Source organism: Manis javanica, chromosome 6 (assembly GCF_040802235.1).
Source record: "Manis javanica isolate MJ-LG chromosome 6, MJ_LKY, whole genome shotgun sequence".
Classification (NCBI taxonomy): Eukaryota; Metazoa; Chordata; class Mammalia; order Pholidota; family Manidae; genus Manis; species Manis javanica.
Genome location: NC_133161.1, coordinates 139,866,327 through 139,890,819, shown reverse-complemented (window position 1 = coordinate 139,890,819; position 24,493 = coordinate 139,866,327). Strand labels below are relative to the sequence as shown.

General features: G+C 40.0%; 1 protein-coding gene across 9 annotated transcripts in view; it reads right to left on the bottom strand.

The window, feature by feature from the left end:
* Positions 1-19,414, bottom strand: part of MSANTD2 (Myb/SANT DNA binding domain containing 2) — a 29,563-nt gene extending 10,149 nt beyond the window's left edge. For 5 of the 9 annotated variants that reach the window (XR_012132655.1, XM_037000794.2, XM_037000792.2 and 2 more), the window contains exon 1: positions 17,609-19,414. Coding sequence is in view for 7 of the 9 variants with exons in the window: in XM_037000794.2 (XP_036856689.1) it covers positions 17,609-18,367 (759 nt within the window). In the remaining 2 variants the exon portion in view is untranslated. The remainder of the gene's footprint in view (positions 1-17,608) is intronic. The other 4 variants (XM_037000787.2, XM_037000788.2, XM_017679484.3 and 1 more) reach the window with 2 other exon arrangements.
* Positions 19,415-24,493: the final 5,079 nt, after the last annotated feature.

The following is a 24,493-nucleotide window of genomic DNA, read 5'->3' as shown; positions in this document are numbered from 1 at the left end:
TTATTAGGAAACACTGGCAGGATCGTTCTAAGATGTCAGATGAAAAATAGTCAAACTGCAAGGAAGGACAGCTTAGTTATAATAGCAGGAAACAATGTTGTAAGAAAAACAAGCAGTGAAACAGATTTTAAAATGTAGTTGTCAAACTGGCCAGACTAGCAGTGGATTACATACATGGTTTATTGTAACCCTCTGCCAACTAAATATGATAAATTTTAGATTCTTTTAACTCAAACAAGTAAATAAAGAAAACGCTTATTTGCAAGCAAAGTCTTAAAAATCACATATTATATTCCACCAGAGACAGGGGAAATTACACTGGGAGCAAATCTCCAGTTACTGATTGCTCATAGAGGTGTTCAAAACAGTGCCTCAGCCTAAGCAGATATGTATTTTGAAGCAAAAAGATTTATCTTCTTCCTTTAAACTAAAGTTATTATTTTACTGTAAATTACAGCTAGGTGCTCTTAATTGGAGGAAAACATGAGTTTATTGCAGTATCTTCAAGAAATACTCAAAATTTCTTTAGTTTTATTTTCTTACTGTGAGCACAAAGGTAGGAAAGAAAACAAACTTAAAATAGCAGATATAAGTAAATAAACCCATTTCTGCACACAGTAAGAAGGATATTAAGAATACAGTATACATTACTATGTATTTTTTTTGACACAGCACTGTAACTAATGATTAGGAAGTCACCTAAGGCAAAATCCATTGGGGGCCAGCAGAACTTTCACTATCTATTTTCTTAGGTTTTCTATACAGTAAAATCTGGCGAACTGACAAAGCCAAACCAAAAATACAGCACTTGTTTCACACTCCTCCAATTCTTAGTGCTACAGTGGCAGTTTTGACAAGTGAAAGGTCTTTTTATTCTTAAATTTCTTTTTCCTTTTCCTCTCTAGAGCCAAAGTTCTTAACTTTTTTGGGTCATGCATCCTCTCCCCAGAAAAATGCACAGGTGAAACTGTTCCATACAATTTCACGGGGAACTTGGACTCTCTACAGAGTTCATAGGAGAATCTCAGGTTAAAAAATTCTGCTCTATCCCATGTGGTTGTTTCTTCCATGAAAGAATACAACAGGTATTAGAAAACCTAAAAAAGGTAGACTTACTTCTTGTCTTAGGTTTGACAAGAGATTCTAAAGATTGGAACAGTTTAAGTACATGTATCCTGCTCATCTAGATAAAGCAGCATTCCTATTTCCTTTAAGAGGTAAACCAGCCATATTCCTGTTACTTGAAAGAAATTATTTCTACCAGTAAAAGCATACAAAGATATCAGTTTACTCTTCACAAAAATATAGCTATTTTTTCTGCTGCTGGGGAAGACATCTTTTTCTGAAGTGACAATTAAGCAAAATGAAAAATTCCTAGGTTTTGATCATCTGTTCTAAATTGTATCACAGTATTTGTTCACTCATCTGATTGATTTAACAATACAGATGCTAGATAAATGACCTAGGGGAACAACTTAACACAGGGAAATTCACAGTTAGAAACAAGTATAGGACAGTAAGTCTTGGCTGCTTGCCTTAGAAGCCACAGTGGCCAAGCTTTAACACTTCCACTTTAATGCTGCCTCAAGACTGAAAACGTCTCAAAGAACAGGCAGCCAGCATGTGCACTAATTTAACCTGACCCAAAGGGATGCAAGTCTGCTCTGCTGTTCTGCTGAAACTGGTCATATTATGGTCAGAAATGTCTTCTTAATTACTAAGAAAGACCCTCAAAATTTGTCCTTAACTCATTTGACTTTCCTGAAACACTTGATACTATCCACACCTATCCATGTCACTATTCTTGCCAAATAACTCTTTCATAAAACTTTCTATAATATACCCACGTGGTGTGTGGAGTTGCCCGGGGCTCTAAGGGCAAGCCAGCTTCCAACTTCCAAAACATTACGGATGTTTTGAATGGAAAAGAACTTTAGATATCATCTAGACCAACTTCCTCACTTAACAAATGAGGAGCAGAGGCCCCAAGAGAAGGAAGTACTCCTTCAAAAGGGATTGGGATACACACATCACCAAATGCCACTCACACGATGTTAGTATTTCCTAAGAGAGCTATTCCACTACACTGTGAGCTCTTGGAGGTACAGACTACGACTTGGCTATTTCCCTGAGTCCAGAATAGTGCCTATCACAAAAGGACGGTCCAATATGTATTTATTACGTAAATGAACTAAGGTTAAGTTTAAAGTATTAAATCACTAAAAAGAAGAGCAAATTGTCTTAGCAAAGAAAATCAGGAAACTCACTGTTTAACCACAATGGTGGATCATATTTATAAAAATCACTAAATCTAAGGTAGGTAGGGCCCCTAAAACCTTTTGAAAAAAGCAGGAGCAGAAAAGGGTATAGACACAACTATAACTGGCAAAGCAAATTAATTTCTTTGTCACAAAGGAGGACTAAGTGCATAGGACAAGGCTATTTTTATTTAAAATATCTACCATTCATGTCATATTTTTCTCTGCAGGGAGGAGTCACCTGCCAACAGAGCTCTGTAGGCCTGTCCAAATTTTATTTCTTACATCTTACAAATTAAATAAAATATTCAAGAATATAAAAGTAGTTCTGGTTAAAGACAGAAAAGAAAAAAGACTGAATTTTCCTGGATTTCGACGGGGTCACACAGGATGACCATCAGAAACCAAGAGATCTTACCTCTCTGGAGCCTCAGCCTTTGTGGGGAACTGTCCAGGACTGAATTCTATCAGCTTGCACTTCATTCCAAATCTGGCTATCAACAACTCACTTTTGTGTCTAAAACTGGTCAGTACTGTCTTCATGAGGGAGAGATTCTTGCATAGAACACATAATTCAAGAAATTTTGATTCTCAATGTATATCAACTCCTAAATTTTCTAGGTTCTTCCATGCTAGCAGGTGAGGGTCTTGTCCATTCCGATTACGATGAAAACACCCCTCAAGGAGCACAATACTGTCAAAAACAAACATCTTAACATAGCTCAAGGAACTATATTCATATGACTGTAAAGCTTTTAACCCTTCACTGAAAGAAGGTATTCATAAATACTCATACACTATCTTATACGGGCAGCAACACATTTAAAAGTGTTACATACTAACTGATCCATAATCGACCATGTATAATAACTAAGAATTACACAGGCACACACACAAGTATGTGTGGTCATGTTTAAAGCTTCCTTGGGATATAAGCAAGCATCCTTCTAGACGTGGAATCCTCAAGTGCTTCTCCGTTTAGAACAAGACAGGTAAAAAACATTAGGGCCTACTGAACTACTTAACTATTTCAGACATAAACAGGAACAGGTAATTAGTTATCCAAGATCATCAGATAACACCATTTGTCTAAAACTTCCTCCCCACCTGAAATGGGCGGAGGAGGGAGGTAAGAGTTCTTTGGTAAAGAACTGTTTTGGATTAGAGGTTATTTTATCTGACCTCCTACATCACGTCTGAAGTTGCTACATCAGCATCTTTGCTGAAGCTTTTTCTCAGTATTTCTCTCCCTGGAGCACCACCTCAACGTGGTTTCAGATGTTTAAAAAATGTCAACTTTCACTAGTATGTGATAACTAAAAACACACATTCAGAGAATTATCTAAAATATTTTTAGGATAGCAAGCAGGGGAGAACCTTTCATTTTTAAAGACCTCCCATATAAACATCCTGCATTACACAGTAATTGCTGCATTATCAACCATGTCTAATAAATAAAAAACACACAGGCTCACATACACACACACACACACAATGAAAAAAACCTCACACAGCTTTATCATCACAACATTGTATTGCTTCTCAAACAAAGCTTTTTTCTTCTATTCATGAGACCAGTGTTTAAAAGGACGGGAGACTGCAGGTTTCCCCCACACCCTAATAGTAGGCCACTTCATTCCTTTCATGTTAACCATGTGATTCTTAGTTCTGCAGTTATTTTCTTACTAAAAACTACCATGTTTAATGCAACGATAACCTATAATACAGATTTTTTCCATTAAATATGTGAAAAAAAGGAAATAATCCTGGCATCTAGATAAAATCAACTAAAAATTAAGGTTATTAGAAATCTGCCATTCAAATACCTGGGTATAAGCATTAAGTCAAGATTCAGTCAATTGTTTTTAAAAAAAAAGGTAAATATTGAATTCTTTCCAAAAGTAGGGTTTTTATGCATTTACATGGTATAAACTACAGAGAATAAATACATGAAAACAACACATTTTTGTATCCCAATACATACCCTTTCTATGAGAAACCTGAAAGTATGCTTTAAGTTTGTGCATCTGTCCTAGGGCAACCTGAACTTTTTTAGAAAGTTGTTAGAAATTCGGGCAATCAGAATTTTTTTAACTCATTTGGTAGCATTTTCACATTTGTTCTTACCTTTATGAGGATTTCTAAAAGCAATGGCCACATGAAAAATGTACCTTCTACAAAAATCAAACATTTTCCATATGGGGCTCAATATCCCATGTGATAAAAGTAGACCAGAACCACCACTTTCTCAGCGCCTACTGTGTGCTGAGGTTTGGGCTAAGCAGTTTGCATCTATTATTCCTACTCTTTACAAAAATGTTAAAAGAGAGGGAGGGTCCCAGGAAACAGTCTCTGAAGAGACTGTGCACAGGAGCTTTACTGGGGAGGGCTCTTGGGAGACGGGGAGGAGCAGAACTGGGCTGCCGAAGTCCACACTAGACACAGTGCAGCAGAGGCCTCCGCTAATCCTCAAGTGAGGCGTGACACTCGTGTGACCCTTCAGAGTTGTCCTGAGCTGTGGCAGGAAGGCCATGCCTTTACACTGAACAGTCCCTGGATTCGGGCTGCCACCTGAGAGGGAGACTAACCTTGGGGGAGACAGTGCCCTTGGGCAAAGGGAAATTCCTGGGAGGAATTCAACCAGAAGCCATCCTCACTGGGCACTCCAGGCAGCTGGGGGTGAGGGTTGGGGGATGGGTGACCAGTGTCTCATTTCCAGAGGAGGGGCTTGGGCACTGTATCCTATGCATACAGAAGATACAGGATACATCCCTTTTTTTTTTTTTTTGAAAGGGCATCTTTCATATTTATTGATCAAATGGTTGTTAACAACAATAAAATTCTGTATAGGGGACTCAATGCACAATCATTAATCAACCCCAAGCCTAATTCTCAACAGTCTCCAATCCTCTGAAGCATAACGAACAAGTTCTTACATGGTGAACAGTGCAAGGGCAGTCATATCACAGAAACTTTCAGTTTTGATCACGCATCATGAACTATAAACAATCAAGTCAGATGATTATTCGTTTGATTTTTGTACTTGATTTATATGTGAATCCCACATTTCTCCCTTATTATTATTATTATTTTTTAATAAAATGCTGAAGTGGTAGGTAGATGCAAGATAAAGGTAGAAAACATAATTTAGTGCTGTAAGAGGGCAAATGTAGATGATCAGGTCTGTGCCTATAGACTAAGTATTAATCCAAGGCAACAAAACATCCACAGATGCAGAAGATTTCTCTCAAAACAGGGGGCGTGAGGTTCTAAGCCTCACCTCTGTTGATACCCAATTTCTCACCTGATGGCCCTCCTGCAACTGTGCCTGTCTTAGGGTGAGGATACGTCCCTATTTAAGAGAAAGGTTAAGAGCTTCTCCAAGGTTACTATTGCTGTCTTCAATGCAAATTCATTTTAGGTTTCAAAACTAAGGGCCTGGTATGCTTCCCTTCAGCAGATACCGAAAGTATATAAAGTCACTGTATTTACTTTCTTGCCAGTTGTAGGGAAGTTCATACCTCATTTTAATATTTAGCTGAAGTAACCATACTTACATGGGTTATGGCTATACTCTCTGTGCTGATTTCTTTTTTATTTTCAGCTTTCTTTGTATGTGTATGTTTCGGATACATTTATTTTACAAAACAGTCCACCTCATCCCCATCATCTCTAAGGGCAACAGTATCCATACCATTTACACCTCAGGTGAACAAGGGCTGGGGTGAGGTAATGGCCACTCCATGGCCTCCTTCAGGAGGCCACATCCCTACCCACTTTAACTGTCAAAAAGAAATTCTTTGTGAAGATTTCTCCTTCTATAATTAAAATTTGCTCCCTTTAGGAGTCGGTAGTCTGACAAATACCATTATTTACATAAAGTCATGCATGACTGAATGAGTCTTCTACAATAAAAGCTTTCTTCCAACACGTTTTAAATTCTTGCTTGAGAAGAACCAATGTTTCTTTCTGTGTTCAGAATTAATTCCAAAGTAATGTTTCTCAGTTGTGTTTATAAGCTTAGGACACCATGAATTATCTGCAAGCATTTAAAATTTTTTGTTTCCACTTTTTTGATAAGAAATTTGTATGAACATAACAATGTCCATCTGAGTGTTGCTATGTGATTTCGGTCTTGCATTTATGACTGTTTATGATCACACTGTTGCCAAAATAGTACTTCAACTGTCAGAACGCCATAACGGTGGGCTGATGATTCATAAGGCAGCAATATAACCAACTAGTTAAGAGCACGGAGTCAGACTGTTTAGTCTAGCTTCACCAGCTGCTAGCTCTGTGACAGTGGACAAATTAATCTCTGTGCCTCATTTTCTCCATCTGTAAGAAAGGGCTAATACCAGTACCTCCATCATAGATTTGTTGTATTAAATGAAAAAATACAAGTACAACATTTAAAACAGTGTCTGCCTAATAGCTTGTACTCAGTAAATGTTAGCCATTATTATTGTTATCACTGTAAAAATGATACTCAACTCTATGGAAACTAAGGTGCCTTTTGAATAGAGGTTAGTTCCAGTAGAGAAAAAGTAGCAGCAGAGTTGTACCACAAAGTCCATGGTAGGAATAACAAGCTTACAAGAACCTTACTGTAGCAGTCAGTATCAGAACCTTGTTTGGACAAGCAAATAAGTTTCAGCTAAACTACATAATCCAGTGTTAAAAGAATGCTAGCTTTATTTGATTTTGTTATTAGTACTTAACAGTATTTTTTAAAGTTGTTTTTGATAACGTGAGATTTGTAGGTAAAAGGAGTTTATACCTAGGTTTAGGCGTGTTACATATTAAGTAACATTGTTATATAAACATGTTTTTGCCCACACATTATTCAAGTTTCAGAAACAGCTAACTACATCACAGTAAGCTTCTTCAACTTTCTGCTCATTGTTCCCCTTTTATAGATAAAAGCTGATCATTTAACAATTTTCAAAGGTTTATAAGCTTAGCAAGAATATGATGACTAACACACTGACATATAAACGAAGGGGAGGATAAAAGGAACTCTACCTACCTATCCAGAGTATTAGGCCTCACCCATTAGGCAACCTGCTTACAAGCAGGAGACAGAAAAACTCAGCATGAATCAAATCAGAAGTATGAATGACCCATGTACTTTCTTGGAGTTCAACAGAACAAAAGTATATAGGCCTCTCATTCCTTTTTTGGTACATGGAAACTTACTGGAATTAAAATCAGATTCACCATCCCTTCTTGAAAAATAACATTCCATGGATTTGTGGTTATGCTATATAATGAAGAATTTTCTAATTTTCCCTCAAGTTTGTAATGTTTTCATTACTTATACAAATAACATTACTTTCTACTGCTCTAAAATTGGCACAACTCTAATCTCTCAAATTCCAACTATTACCCATGTTTCCTTATTTACACAAAGGAGGGGACATTACCTGGTTTGGCTGAAGACCAAAACTTCAGGACCCCGGCACAGCCATGGTCATATCTAATGACTGAATGAATACTAACAATGTTGCACTTTGCCCCTGGGAGGCAAACCTCAGCGACAACTGGACATATCACGATAAAAAGGTATAACATGAAATCATGTAAGTTAGTCTTTAAAAAAGCACAGGCAAATGGATTTCTATTTCTTACACAAAATGAAAAGTAGAGCTCAAACTTTCTAAGTCAATAATAAGGCTGAAATCAAGGAATATTATATTTGAGGGTTTTCTTTCTGATTGTGTTGTTTTGAATTACCTAATTTAAGTATTATATATTTTTCTACCAGAATGTAAGCTCACTGAAGGCAGGGGATTTTTTCAGTTCTGTTCAATGATACATTCCCAGCACCTACATCAGTGCCTGGCATGTGGAAGTAGCTCAACAGATTTTTACTGAATGAATGAACGAGTGAATGGGAATTCCTTAAGGTTGTATATGGCAGTTGAGAGATCAAATACAAGGATGAAGTATTTTTGACCTATCATACTCTTCTTTCTCAATCATAAACCAGGTCTTTCTATTTAGAGAAAAGTATTTGTAAATTTAAAATAATAATAATAATAAAAACAGTTTGGGATAGATATGAACTTTATTCTGGTTTTATTAAAATCAATTACAAACATAATTGACTTATTCAGATAAATGAAATAATCTGAAAGTAGATAGTAGAGAAACATTATTGTGAGTTTAGGCTCTTACAACAAACTGGTATTTACATAGTCTGAGAAAATGCAACTAGAAAACATATCTAAGTAAATAACTTCCATTCTACTGTATCAATTTATATTGGATAAGGTATTACTTGGTAGCTCAAAAATATGTAATTTACAAGTACAGCCAAGAACATATGTATGAAAGTAAAATGGCTGATATTCTTAAAATGTCTGAGAATAAACACAAGTTTGTATTTTACTAAGGAGTAACAACATATCCCACTAAATGATAAGGTAACACTCACTTGACTAGTGCCAGGAAAAAAATAGTATTTCCACAGGCTCTCAAGGATTCTCTCAACTACTAATAGATAAGAATTATACAGATTAAAATACATGCCTTTTTCCAATATGCAGACATTTTTAAACTATTCAGAACAATGGTGGGGAAAAGATTCCGCATAGATTACAAACTCCAGATAATTTGTAACATATGCAAACCAGGCACAGATTCATTAAGCATTCATTTTGAGCACCAAATGAAGTTTTTGCAATGGTAAACAGCAGGCAGAACACATTGCATGAACCCCAAAACAGAAATAAAATTAAAGAGTATCTAATAATCACAGCAATCTTAACAATCAATTGTTTAAAATCTAAAGCTCTTATGCTACTGGGTCTTCATTTCTGAAATTCAAGTTTTTTCTCCTACTTTTTAAAACATTTTTTTAAACATTTAAAATGTAAGCTGTAACCTTCCAAATTGGGGGAAAACTGCTATTCTCCCTCAACCCAGTGGTATGAGCATACTTCAGAGTGCCTGTATAACAATTAACATTTGAAACATTAGATCTGAATTTTAGTTCTTGCCCTCTGGTAATGTTAGAAAAAAATGAGGAGAAGAAAAAGAAGGTAGGATGATCATTTCTGAAGATGGGGGAGTAAAGCAGAATCTAAAAGCAGAGTGTATCCTAGAGATACCACAGACAGGACTGTCCTAAACTGGTGTTTTAGTTGGATCTCATGGGGTTCCAGAACCGACTCTAAAAACTGAAGCTATGAAGTTCTGTGATGATGTGTGAGGATTACAATAAAGAATCCTCTGTGTAAGTTGGTCGAGAAGGAAACAGTGAGTTATGTGACACGTTAGGATCTATAAATGAACAAATCCTATAAATGAAAATTTTCAGATTCTCTAAACAGTCCACTGATTTTGACATATTTGAAATCTGTTCTCTTATCTCCATTTTCATTGCCCCTGTTTTATTTCACCTCTTGTCTGGCTTACTGCAAGAAGCCTCTAATTGATCTTCATGCCTCCAGCCTTACTTTTCCAATCCATTTTCTACATGATAGCGAGTTCTAAAACCTGACTACCATTGTCACTCCCTGGCTTAACATTCTTCGATGATTAGGATAAAGTCAAAACTTCTCAGGGCATCATCTGACATCTTGTTTACATCTCGTTTCTCTTCTCACCACTTGCCACCTCCTTTCACCCTCGTCCCTCAAACTCTAGGCTCCGGCTACCTAGAACTACACAGCACGGCACGTTTCACTGGGATCTGGGACATGACCTGTTCCAAACTAAAGATGTTTCTGGAGTTTTGATTCCTTCAAACTAAAAGAACACAGTGACTGAAAAAAACACTTGATCTCACCTCAATATCTTCTGATCCTCTTTTATCTAACTGCAGGGTATGACCTATTAGTGAGTTAGGAAATCAGTTTTAGTGAGTTGTTATCACCTTTCTAAACACTCAAAAGCGGGAGATGAACAGTCAATGTACAGAGGATGAAAAACTCTGCTGGTGAACAAGCAGGGGCAGTGAGAGGGGCCTGGGGAGATGAGGTGAATGGAGTGAGCAGCACACACTTTCCAGGAGCTCCCCACCCCCAGGGGAGGTCGGCAGGTCTCCATCCCGAATGGCTGAGTAGAAAGGTTGGAGGAGGGGCAGAGGGGTATGTCAGGGAGTAGGGGAGGGGGTCTGCTGGTCCCTTGGGTGGAGATTTTAACCTGTCTCCCCTTCCCCAGTTCCTCCAGCTCCTCCATCCTGCCGTCTCCTGGGCGTGCCCCGAGTGGGGACCAACGTGACCCTGAGCTGCCACACCCCAAGGAGTAAGCCTGCTGCCCAATACCAGTGGGAGCGGCTGCCCCCATCCTCCCAGGTTTTCTTTGTACTGGTTTTAGGTGAGGGAACATGTGGAGACAACTGAGACTGTGACTGAGGTGGGGGAAAGAGGAGAGCTACCAGTGGGGCGGAGGAGAAAAGGGGAGGTGGTGCTGGAAAGGACTGGGGGCAGAGGACAAGGGTGTCGGGGGAGGAGGGGCTGGAGAAAGGGGGCCACCAGGGGCAGCCCTGCGCTGGGTGCTTTCCCATGCTATACACTTCCATTACTCAACAGGCTCTACAGCTAGATAATCTAGGTTTGAATAGAACATAGCAGAGTGTACTGCACATAGTTAACTATAGTGTCATTATGTGGATTAAATAATACATGTAAAGCATTCAGAGCAATGTAAATGCTATGTGTTAGCTATAACCATTATTATTCTGTGAAATTTCAGTTATACATATATAACTACTCTGCCACACAGTAAAAATATATTTATTATATTTCTTCTTGTTGTATGTTCAAAAAAGAAGCACTGATTCGAATTTTCTTTCCAGTATGGAAGTTAAGGAATGAGATATACAATGGATATTTGCACTATAAAAAAGATATTTATCGAAACATATAAATTATCTAGAATTGGTATGTGCACTATACTGTTATCCCAAAGCTATCTGCTCCACCCTTTTTCTCAATTATGACACCACCAAACTGTCACTCGCAGATTCTAAGTCATACCTTCACCAAATGCCATGCACTACAGCAAATTTTCTTCATTCAAAAGGCATGACGTTTTAAACAGCTTATCACTTATAAATTTTTTAGAACAACTATTTGTCTGCTTCCAGGTTTGGATTCTTGAAGAAAATATATTTTACTGTCTGCAGTTTGCACCACTCTAGGTTATGCCGCCTCCGGGCTTTTACCCCAGCTACTCGTCTATCTCTGCTCCCTTCTACCCAATTCAGTCCCACTTCACCTTCAGGCTCCATCTACAGAAAGCCTACGACGCGAGCCTGTAGTGCCGCGAGCTAAATGTCATGTCAACACAATACAGGGACCCTGCTCACGATACTGTGACTGGTGGTTGTCTGATTCCTTCTCTAGAAGGTGGACACCCTGATGGCACATGGTTCACTGCTGTATTTCTAGGGCCTACTTCAGGAGGTATTCAAATATCTGTGGGTAACTAATAAAAATAATTAAGTCCTTATTTCAGATCTTAGTACTTAAAGAAACCCTGTGGTGACTCGGTCGAGTTTAAAGAAAGGGAATGTGCAACATCCCCAAATCCTCACCCAGAAGTTTGGACTTTAGTCAACAGTTACACTCCACACCTTTCCCGCTTCCTAAGGGCAGTGCAATTCAAGGGCCCATTACCACTACATTAAGCCAAGAAAAGCACCCAGGGTTTAAACCCGTGGTCTTCCATTTTGGTACCCATTTGCCCTCTTTAATGATTGATCAAGGCACCTTAAAACCTTAGAGATTCCTGTCATTCCCAGAATTGTATGTCTTTTTTAGGCAAGAAGCTTGGCCCCTGAATTTAGAATAACCAAAGCAACATATATTAGTGATACTGTTTCTCTTAAAAGTAAGTGGAATATTGTCTGATCATCAACATTTTCAAGACACATTTTATACAACCTACTAATAAGAATTTTGGGTGGATTTTTCAGATTCAGAATGCATTAATTGAGTAAATTTTACAGCCATTCTTCATCTTACTTATCTTGTATTAAATATGGTATTTCCTATATCCTGGCTGCTTCTTGTAAACTTTCAAACATATGATAAAGATTGTTTAATGTCAACTTGAAAATGTTTGCGAGTACATGCGTTTCAAAACTCTTGTAGAGTACATAAGCCAAAGAGTTTGTACACCATTATTCCAAAGCTGTTCTGGCCAACAGAAAAGCCAGTAGCCACATACGGCTATTTACATGGAAATTAATTAAGTAAAACTTAAAATTCCATTTCAGTCACACTAACCACATTTCAAGTGCTTACCACCACCTGTGGCTAGTGGTTACTGCACTGGCTGTTGGGAGAGTGCTGATGGAGCACACATATCATCGCAGAAAGCTCTACTGGCGTACTGTCCTAGAGAACCAAGAATATGACACTTTGTCCCAGTATAATACAGCGTAATCCCAAAGTAATACTTAATTCCTTGCACTAAAAGCCCCTCCTCTTAGAATGGGGGACCACTTTTCTTGACTTCTACCAAGGTTCCTCCTACACAGGGGTAAAGCGACCAGGACAAAAAGAGGGAACTTTGAGCTCCTCCTAGAAGAGGTTTGAGTGTGTAGCCAGCCAAAAGAACCCTTTCATAACATAAAGCCTTTAATACTCGGAATAAAACTTTTTACCTACATTGTTCAGTATGGTAGCCACTAACCACACATGGCTATTTATAACTCAACATGAATTAAAATGAAACAGAACTAAAAATTCAGTTCTTCAGGCACACCTGCCATCTTCCGAGCTCAACAACCACATGTGACTGGTAGCTATCACAATGAACTGCAGTAGACACAGAACATTTCCATCATCACGGGAAGTTCTATTGATCAGCTTTCTAATAGGTGCTTTCTAAATTCTTTTTTCCTTTTACAAGTCCTCCTAATGAAGGATCCGGAATATTTCACTCCACTCTTCACTAGATTTTCCAAAACTGCCAGGAAATAAACTCAGAAGCCTATTCATTGACAGTTTTAACATGTGCTTGTTAGATCCCTTGCCGTCAAAGCGAAAAACCTAAATATATATGGTCAATAGTCTAAAATGGTCTATTCTTTTAAGATACACATAAAACCTCTGTTAGTCAAAGCCCACAAACAAACTGGAATGCACAAGCTTCTGGTTGACGGTGGCATGGAAACAACACAAACTGAGTATGTTAAAAAATGGAATGAAACAAATCTAAATTTTTCCTAGGAACTATTTGAGTGGTATGCCATATTTCTTGTATATCTTTCAACAATAATGCAGAGAGAAAAGTCTTGTCTGCAAACACGAGAGAAAAATCCTCAGAGATAGGCAGTCTATTAAAATGGTTTACAGGGACAAAGTTATCTTTTGGCTCCAAGTTACCTTTGCCCTGTTGGTTCTCACAAACAATAACAAGGCTTGATAGCTAAAATGAAAGACCACATAAATATACCAGACTGTGATTTGTCTGCTAGAGTATCACATTTTGTTAAAAAATATTATGACAATTAGCAATGAATAAATCTAAGGAGTACCCCTAAAAACTTTATCATTTGTTTGTTAGGCAGAAGAGTCCCTACCACTTTTAAGTTTGTCTGATAAGCAACCAGCACTGATCCAGCAAAAACAAGTTTTCTAGGTCATACAATCACCTTGCATTTCATCTTGAGGCAGAGCTAGAAGTACACATCTGTTTCAAAGACGTAAAGCCAACTCTCAAGAGGCAAATTTTTGGAAAACACCCAAAAAATATGGGACTTGAGAATGAGTTTTGCAGTGCATTAGATTAACAGACTAAAGTGTGAATACAGCATCTGGCTTAGAAGTGAATGCTTTCGTGAATTCCAAGTCTAAATAGATCTTTCAACTACTACAGCATGGTCTGTGCTGAGAGCTCTCCCTCCTTTGAAGTCACCACACTTAGTGTCCGCTTTAGTCAGGACACTTCATTACACACTGCCTGCATACCATCCCTTGTGCAGTCTTCTACAGCTTTTTAACTCTTTGATGTGTGTATACAGATTTCAACTGCACGGTAAGCTATCAGACTGTACATTACAGTTATTTTATTAATCCTAACTAACCTAGCAAACAGCCCTGTACACAGTAAGCAGTCAAGTATTTGGTGAATTGGAGATATGAAGAAAAGGCCTATAAAAAAGGAGAAAACCCATGCAATGGTCAGACAAAAGACCACTTATTCACTTATCTGACTCCAAAATTAAGCTGGAATTGAATTGTTAGTGGACAAATTTTCTGCTGGCAAACAAACAAAAGGCAACAAGACTGCAGAACCAAACAATAATCTATGTAGCAAGGCGATCTTAACCACATCCATTTTATCCAAATGATTCAACAAATATCAACAACAGGACAGGTCAGACTTCAAAATGAAGCTCTTTTGTAACCATAAACAAATGTTTATATCTGACTTTATGTTAAAATCCTGTGTGCTTAAAATACTTTCAATGTGCTTTTAATACTTGGATAGTATTTAAAATAGTGCTTTGGTAGCAAAATCCAAGAATGATTAATTCAATTTCATTATTTGCCATTTTAATACTTCCATTGTATAGAAAAGAGGACAGAGGCTCAGTCCAGAGAAGGGAAGTGATGTGCTTTAAGGTTATTCAGGAAGGTGGTCAGTGCAGAACCTTGGGTAAGACAACACTTTCTGGTGCCTTCATGTGATGAGATGAAGCTGCCACATCAACATGCTGAAACTATGAGAGTTTCATAGAAAAGCTGACATTCCTGTATATTTCTTCCTCCCTTTCAAACTTACAATTTACTGAATTGTTACAACTGAATTTTGATAAGACATTTCAAATACATCAGACCAGAAATATAACTAACATACATGGTGTTCCTTCTCTGTGAGCCTGACATGAGTTCAAGTTTAAGCGAGCAACATTAGTCAGTACAAGAAGTTCCTCATGATCCAAATCTTACTGTACTACTTTGTTTCTATTTTGTGAAATCTAAAGCCAAAGGATTGCTGAATTTGTTTTTGCAGTTCTCATCAACACAAAAGGGAAAGAAATTTCTTAATTATTTATTCTAAATGGGCATTTCTGAAACTGGGATCTAAAAATTTGTTTTCATGGGGTTTGGGATTTTCTGATCATTTTTTAAGGTTGTGTTTTTATTCTCATAAGCAAAATCTGGATTACTTAGACATCCACCTCATAACTAAGGAAGGCTATGATTTCAGTGACCATTTTTGCTTCTAGGCCTAAGATTATATTCATACTAAGTCTCTTGGAGAGACAGAGCTTAGTTTTCAATGTAGTATTTTTCAAACTGGGTTTCAAAATCCACATCCTGAGGTTGAATTTTGAGTAATACCACTCTCAATTTTCATAGTTTCCAAAATTCTCCTCCTAGGATTTATTTATTTGGTGAATTCAATAAATGTGAGTAAGAGAGACCAGAACTTGTCCTTAAGGAGCTTATAATTCTGGCAGGAAAAAACCAGCATTGTAAATGAAGAAGTCTGATTGGTTGGAATCACTTAAGAAGTACAGCCCTCCTTGTCAACTGCTACTATGGATCAGAGAATCCACCATCATCATCTACATATTCCCAAAATATTCTAAGAGCTTGAGGTCAATTTGGTCTTATCTTGTCTGTGACAGGTTACCTTTTTAAAATTCTTTAGAGAAGCTCATCTCCTTTCCATGCTTTATATAAAGTTGTGCTTCTCATAACTGGGCAAAGGTGCAACCCAACTAGATATTTCCTGGTTCTTTTGAGAAGTAACTTTCCGGATATATTTATATTCTGTGAGGTTTTGATAGCACAGTACTTTTTTCCTTTGATTGGGAAATGTCTATGGGTAAAAATAGTTCAAGCAGTTGCAAATGCCTAATATGTGTTTCTAAACTCAAAAAAGTTCATGGATAGATGATAAGGAGCACAATACAAAATCTCTCCCCATAATTTAACCTTAATGATCTTGAATAGAACAACAGATGAGATTTAGAGAACAGTGGCTATTAGCTACTACTTTAATCCACTCTCTAAGCTATGACTTTAATGACGCCCTTGTTAAAAAAAAGAGGAGCAGAAGACCCAAAGGCACATGTTACCAGGCAAATCAGTTTAATTTTTTAATTGAGAAATGGGTGACAAATTCCTTGAACAAGAATTAATAGGTTTGAAATAGCTTAGTTTCTGGACCAAATTCTCTAAGTATCAATGCCCCAGGATGAACACCACTTGAGCCAAGGTCTTTCCAACTTTGGGGCAATCGCCTCCTTTAGTCTAATTATGATTGTTCTTACTGGCTTTTACCCCAAAAGGAGCTCCAAAACAATGCCAAACCTACCAGAAAAGAAGTACACATATACTATGACCATGACCAAGAAGTAGTTCAGTGAAAACTAGGAGAAAGGATCCTATCAGAATCTGTCAGCAGACACTGTGATGAGGGAACTAGCTTACCTAAGAACAACTCCCTGTCTGCCAGAAATACTAATTTGAACGCCTAAAAGTCCGTAGAAACAGCGAAATGATAACCCGGCTGCTGATAAAATTTCTAGCCCAAACTGAGGCTCTATTTATTCAGACACACAAGGAAAGCCAGATGCACGCTGAGAACTTTACTTGTCACCACATTCGGCACAATAACTAAGGCAGAGGAAAACTGGCTTTCACGAAGGAGCTTAGTCAGAAATATCCATAGCAGGGCCGCAAACCAATCTCACCCTGGAGGCAACGACACTCCAAATTCCAGTCCAACACTCGGAAAGGCTAACTTTGTGCTCCTAACTCCACGGTAACAATACACTACCTGGCCATAATCAAGCCTTTCCAATTCTCCAAAGCATCTCAAGTCTTACTGTCCTTCGTAGCTCAAGTTAGAAACAAGGCGACTGACACAAAGGCCAGTCGTCCGAAGGAGCTTTTTGTAGGGCCTGCCACTGCCACTCACTTGAAAATTCCTAAGCTTGGGGGCTCACCGACCCCGCTCTTCTACCCTTCCTCAATGCCGCCCCGGCTGGTAAGCCTCTGCCTGGGAGCCCCTCCGCTTGGAACAAAGCAAGGGGCCGCGGCGGTGGGGACAAGAGGCGCCAGCGGCCCGGGGGTTGCCGCACAGCGCACAATGAGAAACTACCAACTTCAGGGCGCAGGAATATCCTCAATTGGCAAGAAAAGAGGGGCGGCGGCAGGCACGCCCAACTTCAAACTCAGGAAACCTACGGGCTGGCGGCCGTCTGGAAAAAAGCCCCCTTCCCAGGGAGAGAAGAAAAAAGGCGGAGATGCGACTCGCCCACCGGGCCCCGGAGGGGAGCCCTGCGCTCACACCGGTCCCCGCCCCCGAGGCCCGCTTCCCCGCCTTCTCTCTGCCTCTGGTTCGCGGCCCCAGGCCGGGCGGCCGGTTACCTTGATGCGCTCCCGGCACTGGGACGGGGTCCGCTCGTAGCCCAGCTCGGCCAGGGCCCGGGACACGCGCTCGTACATGGCCGGCCCGGGGGCCTTGCTGCCGAACACCGTGCCGGCTCCCTCCAGCTGCTGGTACCGCGCCTCCACCAGCCGCTCGTTGCCCCACACTGCGATGAGCGCGTTCGTCTCGGCCGGCGTCCACGACATGCCCCGGCAGGCGGCGGCGGCGGCTGCCGCAGCCCCGCCGCCGCCGCCACCAGAGAAGGAGACCGAGGACGAGGCGGCGCTGCGGCCCCCCAGCCCCAGCCCGAGACCCCCGGACGCCGCTGCCCCCGAGCCCGCCGCACTGCCCGGCCCGAGCGGGGAGGCATCCCGAGGCGTGGACGGGTCGGACAGCGATGGATTTCCGTCGCTCAGGCCACCAGGAGAAGCCGGGGAAAGGACCTCCATCTTCGGGATTTTTAGCGGCGAGTTGGCGGGCAGCTCCGAGCCACAGGGCGCAGCCATCTTCCAAGCGGCCGCCGCTGCACCGCCCGGAAATGACGTTCCCGCACATCCGGCCGCCTGAGTCTCCGGGGTCGCCCTCGGGCCTGGCTCGCCGGGGGGCGGGCGTCCTCGCGCCCCTGCTGCGGGCCGGAGGTGGGCCGCTCGCCCCGGCCTGTCTCCGCGAGCCCTCCCGCGCCGGCCGCCCCGCTCGCGGGCCGAGGGCCGGGGGGCCGGCGCGCCGAAGGCCCGCGCTGAACAGAAGGGCGGGGGCATGAGGGCGCCGGTGTGAGGAACAGATTGGAGCCTTCCCACTTCCTCTCCAATCTCAGTCCCCGGGAGGAGGGGTGAGGCCCGCGAGGGGGCCCGGAGTTAAGGAGGACGCGACCATGGCGCTCGCCCGCTCGCCGCTGTCCCTCCGCTCGGCCTCTCCCCGACCCCGGGGTGCCGAGGCTGACGTCCAGGGCGGGGACTGAGGGAGCCAAGGCGGGCAGATCCCGGGAGGCGCCGCGGCCGAGGCAGCGCGGGTCTGGGAAGGCTTTAAAAGGCGGTTGGGGGCCGCGGTTAGCGTTAGTGCGCTGCGGCGTTTCCAGCAGCCCGAGCGCAGTACTGGAAGAAGAGCAGCTCTGATTCCAGTTAGGACCTGTCTTCCAGTTTGTCTGGGTACGTGTGACTGTAGAATATTTAAACGTTTTCTGTCGAGTCTGTACTTTTGTCCATAGCTGAAAAATCTCCGAATTCCGGGGCCCAGCAGAAAAGGCACGTCCCGGTACCACTGCCCATCCTCCCTAATTTACGCAAGATAGGTCGTTTTCCACCGTGGAAGTTGCGTCGTTTTCCCACCGTTTCATACTTTGAAGTGTAAGGAGATTGAAAAGACTGTCAATTATGACAGCCTTGTGGCCTCTGCAATTAGCGTATTAAACCTCAGAACTATAATACTCCTTAAAGGACTGCACTTTAATCAACATCGGCACACCAGATCCAATACAGAGCTGTAAAGTGTTTCCGTATTCTTCAAAGCCAAAAATCGAATTATCTTGCATCTTTAACTTAAAAGCCATGGCGGATTTTTTTTCTACATATGAATAAGCCATGCAACTTTTTTTTTTTTAATTGAAGGGTAGTTGACACACAGTATTACATTAGTTTCAGGTGTACAACACAGTGATTCAACATTTATATACATGATAATTCTAGCTACCAGCTATCACCATACAAAGTTGTTACAATATTTTGACTATATTCCTTATGTTATACATTACATCCCGGTTACTTATTTATTTTACAATTGGAAGTCTGTACTTTTTTGTTGTTTGTTTTTTGAGAGGGCATTTCTCATATTTATTGATCAAATGGTTAATAATAAAATTCTGTATAGGGGAGTCAATGCTCAATGCACAATCATTAATCCACCCCAAGCCTAATTTTCGTCAGTCTCCAATCTTCTGAAGCATAATGAACAAGTTCTTACATGGAGCCATGCAACTTTTAAAGTAGCAAATATTTAGGTTTAAAAAAAATAGAGCTGACGTCAGCTCTGAGGTTTCTTTTTAACTCAATCACTTGAGAGAACGGTTGTCTCTGAAAAGCCAAAGGAATAAGCAGTAGGGATAAGTAGAGGAGATACCTGTGCATGTATGGCTATTAAAATGCCACCATAAGTTACCAGTATGAAGATACATAATGAAGTTCCGTAACATGCTCTCTTCCTCTTTTTCTAAGAAAGACGGTCTAGCACCTTAGTTAAGCGTACGGATTCCAAATTCGCAATCACACCGTAAATTGATCACAGGGATTGTTGAACCACTGTGATGTACATTTGAAACCAACATAAGATGGTATATTACCAATACTTAAATCAAAAATTTGTTTAAAGAGTATGGCTTCTAGAGTCTAAATGCCTGGCTTCAAATTGCAGGTCTGTAACCTCAGCCAGTTTCCTTAACCAACCTCTCAATGCTTTGATTTCTTCATCTACAAAACGACGATGACTCACAGTATTGTTGTGAGAATTAAATGAATTAATACAGGTAAAGTGTTTAGAATTGTGCCTGACTCACAGTAAACATTATAGGAGCAATAGCCATTATCTCACTCTGTCTATACAATAGTCTCCATATCCGTGGTTTCAGTTACTTAGAGTCAACCCCTCCAGAAGCACAGGATTCTCCTCACATGTGGTCAGGAGATTAATGAGTAGCCTAACACTAAGTCACACCTGGATCATTCACCTCACTTCATCTCATCACACAGGCATTTTATCACCTCCCATCACCACAGGAAGGGGGAAACAGTACAGTAAGATATTTTGAGAGGGAGAGACTGCATTCACATAACTTTTATTGTTATAATTGTTCTAGTATATGTTATTATTGTTAATCTCTCACATTGCCTAATTTATAACTTTGTCAAAGGTATATACATGTAGGAAAAAACACAGTATATGTAGTTTTGTACTATCCCCAGTTTCAGGCATCCACTTGGGGCCTTGGAACAGACCCCCCAAGGATAAAGGGTCTATTGCACTCTAAATATAATCTTCCCTCTGTTGCTTTCTCTCTGCCATTGGTTTTCAATGTTCTCATTTTCAATTCTCTTAACAGCTCTAGTCGAGTCTCAAACAACTATCAAAGCAAGATTCACTCTCATTCAGCCCAACATTAAGTTTTTTAAATGACATAAGCTATTTAGTGTATATGAAAGAGAGAGTAATACCTAAATCATACACAAAATTAGAGACTCCAAAGAGTTTTAAAATCACTGCTTATTCTGCCCTCATTTTCCCACAAGCCTGAAAAAACCACTCCCTTCTATTGTTAATTCTGGATAATTCTCAAATCAACTCTGACTCATGAAGGAAGCCTTCCTAGATAAAGTGGGTCGACTGAGAAGTCTCCCTTCCCACAAAACTTCCATTTCTAGACTCCCCTCCCTTTATTCTCACACCCATCAGTCTACAGAGTAAGAAAAAGTTGTATCAAAAATAAAGTTTCCAGTAACATCCTAAAGTTAAAACTAAGCCAATAAAAACTATGAATACGTATTATATAGTATAGAGGCACTGCTGTATAAGCAACCAGGATCATGTGTTTGCCAAGGTGGCTTGCCATTGCTGATCCTGAATTCCAGAGATTGTGTGATGTGCTTGTTCAAGACTTCATAGTTCAATCAGAATTCATGGAATGGCTACCGTGTTTGAAATAATGTTCTACACCTTTTACAGTGAATCCACATGATAGTCATTAGTAGATAAAAACCTGTTTAAAACAATGCATGAAACATCTCAAAAGTAAAATAATGTACAGAATATAGAACAATATACACTAATCTTCTACCTGCAAACTTAAGTACTCCCTTTAGTTGTATCCTTCTCTCATCCATTTCCTCCACTATCTCTGTCAAATGTGTGTTTTACTAGGTTTTCTGTGAAGCCTTCCCTAACCAGCTGGATAGAAGTCCTCCATCTAATGTCCATTCACACAACTTAGCACTTCACATTGTTTCAAAAGCTTAGTTAATTCTGTTGCATACCCTCTCACTGTGTTTTATGACTGTTCATGTGTTTGGTGTTTTATCTTTTTTTTCCCTTCACATTTCACATCAAGTCCTGTTACCTCTACCTCTAAAATATTTCCTAAATGTGATTACTTCTCAACCGTAGTTTAAACGTCCATTATATCCTGACTGGACAACTGTACTTCCTATTTGCACACTTGCCTGCTTATACAGTAATCAAAGTGAACTTGTGACATAGGCATATAGAGGAATACATAAAACATACCAGTACAACTATGATATGAATTATTATACAGCAAATACTAACCACCATCCAGTGATGAAATAGAATATGGCAAGCACTCTAGAAGCCCTGCCCCACAATCCCTTCCCAGCATTAACTGCTATCTCCCTTACAAACATACTACTATCCTGACTTGCCTTACTTTATAATTTTATCACTTTCTTGTGCATTGCTTAAAGTTTTCCTTGCTTTGAAATTTTTGTAAATGAAATCACATGTATTCTGGGTCTGGCTTCTTTCATTCAATATTATTTTTTCATTAAGATTCATCTACTCTGGATGAGGTTGCAGTTTATTCATTCTGTTGCTATAAAATCCTCCTTTATGAATATATCACATTTTGTTTATCCATCTTACTGTTGGATTCTTGGGTTGTCTCTAATTTAGGATATTATGAATAATGCTGCTACAAACGTTCTTGTACATGTCTCCCGGTGCATATGTGCAAGTAGTTCTGCAGGGTAGATGCCTCCCTTCCTCCCTTCTTTCCTATTTAGATCCCCAAATATTCCAATTCCATTTACTGAAGAGACCAGCCTTTCCCTGCCTCTTTCACAGCTCCATATTTGACATAAATCAAGTGTCCATATGTGCATGGGTCTGTTCCTGGACCCTTCTATTACACTGGTTGGTTGGTCTATCCATTTTTCTGCTTGAGTCCCTTATGGCAATTTCACACTGCCTTAATAATGAGTCATACTGGCTTTACAATGAGCCTTATGCCAACTAGAAAAAGTCCCACCTCCTCCTCTGTTTTTCTTTTTCCTTCTTCAAGAGTGGCTTGCTATTCTTGATCCTAAACATTTCCATATACATCTTAGAACTAGCTTGTCAAGTTCTACAGAGAAAACTCTGCGCAGTTTGATTGATATTGTATCTACTCTATGGACCAATTTAAGAAAAATTGACATCTTTATAATAATGAGTTTTACAATCCTTGAAAATGATATATCCCTTCATTTATTTCATCTTTAGTTTCTCGCAATAAAGTTTCATAGTTTTCTGCATATAGGTCTTACACATTTTTGTTGAATATATTCCTAGGGAGTTGGCATTTTTTTTTAACACTCCTGTAAAATGGTATCATTTTTAAACAGGTCCACACATTATCTGACTTCCAATAAGAAGTCAAATCTGTGTTCCCTCCCCTTGGACCTGGGTGAATCTTTGTGACAACCTCAGTGAACCACATGTAGTAAAAGTGACACTTAGTGACTTTCAAGGTTAGGTTTGGAAATACCTTGAAGCTTCTGCCAGTTTCTCTTGATTTACTTGATCCAAAAACCTTTAGGCGCCATGTCAGAAAGCGGGCTACTCTTCAGTCTGTGTGCAGAGACCACATAGAGAGAAAATCAAAGAGCCAGAATGTTCCCGCCTCCAGTTGTTTGTCTACCCAGCCCAGCCTCCAGACATGTGAACGAAGAATCTTGGGGACAACCCCAGTCTAGCCACAGCCTGACAGCAACCACATGACAGACCCTTAGCAAAAGCTGCCTGGCTGACCGAGGCACCCCCAAATTCATGGGCAAATCAAATGTTGTTGTTGTTGTTCTACGTTCCTAACTTTTAGAGTATTTTGTTAAGCAGCAATAGGTAACTGGAACAATTTACAAGGTCTTTTGTACTCTAAGCTCAGCCAGCTGATTGCACCAGCCTCATCTCCCACCTCAAATACCCTCCAGCCCCACTGGCCTCATATCTGTCCTGCCAAACAAATCAACCTTATTTCTGTTTTGGAGCCTTTGGAGTCATCATCTATCTGGATCTGAGAACACCCTTATCTTAGCTCTTCAAATGACAGCTTCTTTCTCAAAACTCATCCCCCCAGGGAAGCCTTTACCGCCTATCAAATTACCATCTCATTTTATCAACACACATTTTCTGAAATCATTTATTTATGCATATTTATTTTTCTTTCATGTGTTTGTCATCCCCCTCTAGAATGTAAGCTGTTTGAAGCCAAGGATTTTTGTCCATTTTGTGTCTTTCTAATAGATCAACTCTTAGAATAGCAATAGGCAGGCTTTCACCATCACCCCAGATGGATAACAGGGACTGGATATATTTTAGATAACTAGAAAATCACACAAAATATAAGAAACAAGGGTTTTCAAGACAAAGAGGACAGTGACCTCTGACAGATGGGGAACAAGGTGATTGCGGTGATGGTGTCACAGGCATATGCATATCCTCAAGATTATCAAATTATAAACTTGAAATATGTACAGTTCATTGTGTGTTAGCTACACCTCAATAAAGTTGTATGAAGACATAGTTCCAGGCAAACAGTAGTCACTCAACGACGTCTGTTGACTGGCCGTAACTAGTTTGGATTGTGATTTCTTAGTGGTTAGGGATGGATTCTTCTATACATGTTTATGGAATACCCAGCAAAGTACAATGCTGGAATAAATTGGAATAAATATTCAAATGTTATTTTGTGAATATTATCATAAGACATTTATTACATACCCATTAAATGAGAGTCATTTAACTGGAACTGAAGGTAATTATATTCCCTGACAAAATGTTTAACTTCATTACCAAAGAAATACAAATTAAAGTAATGAAATACTATTTTTAACCTTTCACTTTGCAAA